General features: G+C 33.2%; 1 protein-coding gene across 1 annotated transcript; it reads left to right on the top strand.

Annotated features, from left to right (window-relative positions):
* Positions 1–2571: 2571 nt before the first annotated feature.
* Positions 2572–6293, top strand: LOC137837051 (amino acid transporter AVT6A). Its single transcript, XM_068645908.2, has 6 exons — positions 2572–2699; positions 2925–3363; positions 3501–3653; positions 4431–4634; positions 5212–5677; positions 6040–6293. The coding sequence occupies exons 2-6, from the start codon at positions 2931–2933 to the stop codon at positions 6173–6175; spliced, it is 1392 nt and encodes a 463-aa protein (XP_068502009.1). The 5' UTR covers positions 2572–2699; positions 2925–2930; the 3' UTR covers positions 6176–6293.
* Positions 6294–6500: the final 207 nt, after the last annotated feature.

Here is a 6500-nt window from a genome sequence, read left to right as displayed (position 1 = left end):
TTTTTTATATAGAAGTGAGTGTTTTGCATATTTACAACATGCAAGTGTAGAATACAAAATTACATGAAAATTAAAGTTGAAAATAAGCATCAACATTTAAAATTAATGTATAAGATGTTTCTTGGAAGGGTTATAGTGACCACTGTAGTAAGAGGTGAAACCACAGTTTGAAAACAAAATTTTGCGAGTGTGGCGATGATGAAAATATTGAGAATGTATCGTTGATTATGAAGCTGTGAATTTGACCTATGGTCCACATATCAACACCAACCCTCTCCTAAAATAAGCCTTCTTTTATTGATCCACCAAATCAGTGGGTTAAAAAATCCCCTAATACTTTTTAGGATTAGAAGCAAAGTGGGTTTGACCCAATACAATATTAAAATAAGATTTCAATTAATTTCTAAATACTTTTCAAGATTTCATATATACTTTTCAAGATTTCATATGACTCCTTTAAATATTTTAAATTTCAATTTGATTCATAAATATTTTACATTAATTATAAATTAATTCTTAATTAATTTTATTATTTGCATATTAATTGTAAGGTTGAGACTCAAGCTAACTTGAATGGGCCGAACTCGATCTAGCTTGACTTGAACTCAGATAAGTGTGACTCAACCTTGCATGTCTTGAACCAATCCAACTCGATCTATTCTACCTTAAACTAATTTTGACCTAAACCGACTCAACCTGACATGAGTTAAACTTGACTTGAACTCGACCTAATCCAATCAAGGCTGACCTAAGCTCACCTTTATTTGATTCATCCTTATCTAGGCTAGATGCAACCCAACTTAAATTGGCTCAATCTAGAACTCATATTAACTTGAGCTCAAGCCAAGCTTAGCCCATGGACCCAACACATCCCAACATGACTTATGTTCGACGCAACCTAACCTAACCTAACTTGCATGAGTCCAGCTTGGCCCAACTTGACTTAGACACAAAGCGACCCAACCTTGCATGACTTGGACCAACCGACCTAACCTCTCCTGATTGGGACTCAACCTGACCTATGCTCGACCCGACTTAGTTTGACCTAGGCTCATATCAACTCATGCTAACCTTGGTCTGCCTTGACTCAACCTAGATGAGCCTGACTAACTTGAACCTAACTCAATTCGACTTAACCTAGATCAAACTTAATTTAACCTACCTTAAACTAAACCCATTTAAGCTCAACCAACTTGGCCCAATTTGGACTCAACCTAGCACTGATATGGACCCAACTCAACTCGATCTGACCTGGACTCAACCCAACTCGACCTATATTGGACTTGACATGATCCAAGTCCAATTCCACCAACTTGACATATAAACACAATGTGACCTTGTCTATATTGATTGATGATCAATCTTGCATAACTTAGGTCTAATTTAGCTTGACCTTTCCTAAGTTATATCTAACTGAGTCATACCTTACTTGAATATGATATAATATAATCTTTCATAACTTGAATTTACTTAGTAATGATAAATTTTTTTTCATATTGCTAGTAAAACAATTTTTTTATGGGAATAACTAAAAATTAGAGCAATTAATACTTTTTATTTTCACATGTATACAAATTTTTTTATTCTCATTTTCAAAAAAACGTTTTCTTTAAAGAAATTATTTATAGAACCTTTTTTTTAGACATATTGGTCCTATAAACTTTTTTTTTTTTATGTAGATCGTACCAATTTAACAAGATTCTCATCACATGTCGTTTTCAGGAGCTCATCATAGCTGCAGGTGCGTGTCACAAGGATCCACCATAGCTTCAAGTTTGTTTATAAAAGAAAATTCAAATTAACAATCCAAAAATATATAAAAAAAAAAAACGTGTCCTAGATTGTAGATAAAAAATTCATAATTATACTTTTAAATTATTTGTTTCATAAATTAATTAAAGATACTTTTCCCATTTATATAATCCATAAAAGTCTCCTAGATGAAAGTGTATGAAGGGGTATTTGACATTTCTCACTATATAAATGGAAAAGAAAACATAGAAGAAGGAAAAGCATAAGCTCGTGCTCAACTATAATATTAATTTATTATGACGTACAAATGTAAACTCACATGCAATTCATATTAAAAAATATTTTGGCATTTTCCTACAAAGCTATGACATGAGTTTTAAGGCTAAATTTGAAGTTTGAGATTCTTTAGCTTTATCAATTATTTAAAATTTAAAGTTGTTGGGATCTGAATTGAGAAAGAAAGTTACTTTTCAATTCATTCTTTTATAAGAACCAAAAAATTAATCTTCAATTGAAAATGTGATTCCTGTTAACTTAATTTTCATAAAAATACTTTTGCTATGAATCATACTTCTTTGGTGAAATTTAAGTTGTTTATTCCTTTTAATCATAAAGAGAGAGAAGAAATTTGCAAGCCATGGGAGAGGAAAAAGTAAAAATTGACCTTAAAAAACAAATTTTTTGAAAGTGTGTTATTTCTTTCACTATTATATTTAACTAAAGCATAGGTAAAACATGTTATATGTATATAAATTACATTTTGGAAAATTCTGTAGGAACTATTCCGTACATGTACTTTCTCTTTCACGGCCAACTGTTAAAGGTTATGAACTAAAAGAAACCATTTAGACCTTAAAATTTGCTCCACTCATTTCTCTCTTACTCAACTAAAAGAAACAGTGTCAAACTTACAAAGAGGTTATGAAATAGAAGACCAACATCCTAAGGTACAAAGCCTTTCAAATTTTGAATCTTTATTTTGCTCCAAACAATGTCTGGCTTCTGGGGTGTCTTGAATTATCACTGTTCAGTTTTGTGTCTCCGAGCTTTTGAATTGTACTGAAGTTTTTCATTCAAAGTTTGATGCTTTTCTTCAACTTGAAAAATGGGTGTTTTTGCTTTTGGAAAAAGATTAGTTAGCTGATTTTAAATTTTCATAAAAAAATTGAAAGGTGAAGATGAGGAGTGAAAGTGTTGCACCTGAGGCAGAGGAGCAAAAATCAAGAAGGAACAAGAGAGTTGTTGATGAGAATGCTCCTTTGATACCAAAGGTTCAGGGGAGTGATGCTGAAGGGTTTGATGAGTTTAATGGAGCTTCATTTTGTGGGGCAGTTTTCAACTTGTCCACCACAATTATTGGTGCTGGGATCATGGGATTGCCAGCATGTGTGAAAAAGTTGGGGATGGTGCCTGGTCTTCTTGCTATAATCTTAACAGGTTTATTGACAGAGAAGTCAATTGAGTTCATGATTAGGAACTCCAGGGCAGGGAATCTTTCCTCTTATGGGAGTCTCATGGGTGATGCGTTTGGGAAATATGGGAAAGCTTTGGTGCAGATATGTGTTATAGTCAACAACATTGGTGTGTTGATTGTTTACATGATTATAATTGGTAAGGACTTTATTCCTAAGTCAAATACATCAAATTTCAAAAGTGTTTTGGTGGAGTTGAAAAGCTATCATTGGTTTTGGTTGTCCTTCATTATCATTAATGTTGTCTGATTCAGTTTTGTGTTGTTCATGTTGAAGGGGATGTGATTTCTGGAACATCTTCTGGTGGAACTCACCATTCTGGTGTCCTTGAAGGATGGTTTGGAGTCCACTGGTGGACTGGCAGAACGTTTGTTGTTTCGTTTACAACAGTTGCTGTGTTTGCGCCTTTGGTCAGCTTTAAGAGAATTGGTGAGTGCTTTTCTGTGTCATTATTTGAAGTAAAAAAAATGACTGGTGAATTATTATTAGCAGTTCACTTGTTAAATTACAAATCTCTGAAAATGACTGGCCATAAACTGGGAAACAATGAGAGCAAAATAACTGAAGCCCTGTGATTCATGTTCATAAAGGAACTTTTTTTAAGTTCAAGTATTGACTACCAATGGTTGTGTTTGTTACAAATGCTATGGGGTTGCTAAAAAGGTTGTTGTTATTTCAAATGACTTAAGAACTCTTTGTTGGATTCCACCTTGTTTCAAACAATCTAAACAATAATAATGGCAATACATTCATCCCTTTTCATTAATCCAATCATATTGTAAGGCTTAAGATATGTTGGAAATCTAGAATACCTATTAATTGCATGCTAATAGTTCTTATTTCCACATTATCATATTTTCCACGGATTGAAAATATAGTTTTTATGGTAGAAATTTGGGGACAAAAAACTAAAATTGGGAGATCTGTGTGTTATTTTATTGTTGGGTATGCTACTATCCTACAGAAATAATGCCTTTATACACCATTATAGACATGACTACACTTTTATGACCATTTCATGGCTTTGGTGCTTCTTCATATACATCTTGATTTTCATTCCAACAAATTAAATCCTTTGAGCAATATATTTTGTGTTCAAGTTGAATGCTGGAATGATATCATAGGAGATTTCCTTTCATGCTATATCTAGGTTGGTTTTTTATTCAAATCCTATAAGAGTTTTTGTGCCCTCTCTGGTTGTTGCAGATTCTTTGAAATTCACATCTGCATTATCAGTTGGGCTAGCAGTAGTTTTTCTAGTAATTGCTGTTGGAATCTCAATCTTCAAGATCATAATTGGAGGCATTGGGATGCCCAGACTCTTCCCAATCATTACAGATCTGACATCAATTTTGGAACTGTTCACAGTAGTTCCTGTGCTTGTGACTGCCTATATCTGCCACTACAACGGTATGCAAATCTTTTTTAGGCCTTTGTGTAGATTTCATTTCCTTTTTTTTATTGTTTTTACTAAGATCATATATATATATATAAAATATATATATACATACATATATATAACTCTAACCCAGTTAGTAATTTGCTAAAAATGCTGTCAAACTGACAAGTTCAAATTTGAAAATAAAGTATCATTTTTATTTTTGTCTGTTTCTGGCAGCACACCATGACTTCAAATTACTTATTCTGTTTTAGTTCATTTTTGTCAGCAACATGATGAATGGCAATATATATTTTGCTTCCTATGCTTGTTTCTAGAAATAAGGCTACTCATGGTTAGATTATTTGAGTAAGTGGTTATTGTGATGATCCCCAGCTTGAAGTGATTTAGAAATGTGAAAGTGATTTCCTAAGAAGTAGGATTAGACAAGGTGAATTTTTCTGTAAAATTAGTTTCTATTTAATAATTTTCTTATCATGGTTATAGTTTCGAAGTAGCATGACATGGTTGCAGTTAGGTACCTAGATGTACCTGTTTGGTTCATGAAGATATAGTGTGATGGTTTTATTGCATGCACTCTATTTGCAGTTCACAGCATAGATAATGAACTTGAGGACTCTTCTCAGATGCATGGCGTTGTACGTACGTCCCTTGCTCTATGTGCTTCAGTGTACTTACTCACAAGCTTCTTTGGGTTCCTCCTATTTGGTGAAGGAACACTTGATGATGTGCTTGCAAATTTTGACACTGATCTTGGAATTCCTTTGGGTTCTGTGCTGAATGATGCAGTTCGTTTCAGCTATGCTGCACATCTTGTGCTTGTATTTCCAATTGTCTTCTATGGAATGCGTGTGAACCTAGATGGTCTCTTATTTCCATCATCTAGGCCTTTGAGTCAAGACAATTTCAGATTTGCATCAATTACTATCTCAGTTATTGGTGTTATCTTTCTGGGAGCAAATTTCATACCCAGCATTTGGGATATTTTCCAGTTTACTGGAGCAACAGCTGCTGTTTGTGTAGCATTCATATTTCCTGCTGCCATCATTCTTGGGTGAGTTTCATCTCCAAATTCTCTTATTTTCATCTCCATATTAGGAAATATAAATACATATTTGATTAGAATTTTACAATGAGGAAAAAACTAGCTAGGAATGATGGCATTAACCTACTTTATATGTTAATTGGTAAATAATACTTATCTGTTATAGAATTTAAGTTTAAAGTAAGTGATATTGCTTGTTTAGTTTTTAAAGTAAGTGGCTCACTTTAGAAGAGTAGGCTCTTTATTGAATTTTGTTGTTTATTTTGTTGTGTCTGACAGAAAGTTTCCAGTGCAAAAGAAAATGGTTTGATATATGCTTTTGCTGCAAACTAATTGACAACTATGGCTAAGTATTCATGTTTTGATTTCAGGGATCGACATAAGATAGCAACTAAAAAGGACAAGATTCTATCTGTCTTTATGATAGTTTTGGCTGTGTTGTCAAATGCAGTGGCTATATACAGTGATGCTTATGCCTTGATCAAGAAGAACAAAACTAATACATGAATTTTATTTTCTTGAAACTTTCATTGAAGTCCAAGTCTTGGTAACATGTTCAAAAGTGTGTAAAGGACATTTATCATTACAAAAAATAAAAATTGCTACTAGAGTTAATGATCTCCAAGTGAGTTTCCCTTTCTCTATTAATATGGTCTTCGAGTTTTTTTCTTCCTTCCATGTGGTTCCAAACGCGGTGTTGGAAGTAGGTTTTGAATGTTTTTTACACATCTAACGTGAAATTGAAACTGAAGATGGAAATTTAAAGTCAGATCAAACACATGCAAACACCAAGACAGTGAAACTAACATGCTACTAGAACATTAAAACGGTG

The sequence above is a fragment of the Phaseolus vulgaris genome, chromosome 4 (assembly GCF_051622355.1).
Source record: "Phaseolus vulgaris cultivar YP4 chromosome 4, ASM5162235v1, whole genome shotgun sequence".
Classification (NCBI taxonomy): Eukaryota; Viridiplantae; Streptophyta; class Magnoliopsida; order Fabales; family Fabaceae; genus Phaseolus; species Phaseolus vulgaris.
Note: the sequence above shows the minus strand (reverse complement) of the source record. Positions and strands in the feature narration are given on the sequence as shown.

Bases quoted from the DNA above. Each gene is read 5' to 3' on its own strand.
- LOC137837051 (XM_068645908.2), top strand. From the start codon at position 2,931: ATGAGGAGTGAAAGTGTTGCACCTGAGGCAGAGGAGCAAAAATCAAGA. The intron at 3,364-3,500 runs GTAAGGACTTTA...TTCATGTTGAAG, and splicing joins TGTTTACATGATTATAATTG to GGGATGTGATTTCTGGAACA. The intron at 4,635-5,211 runs GTATGCAAATCT...CTCTATTTGCAG, and splicing joins CTATATCTGCCACTACAACG to TTCACAGCATAGATAATGAA.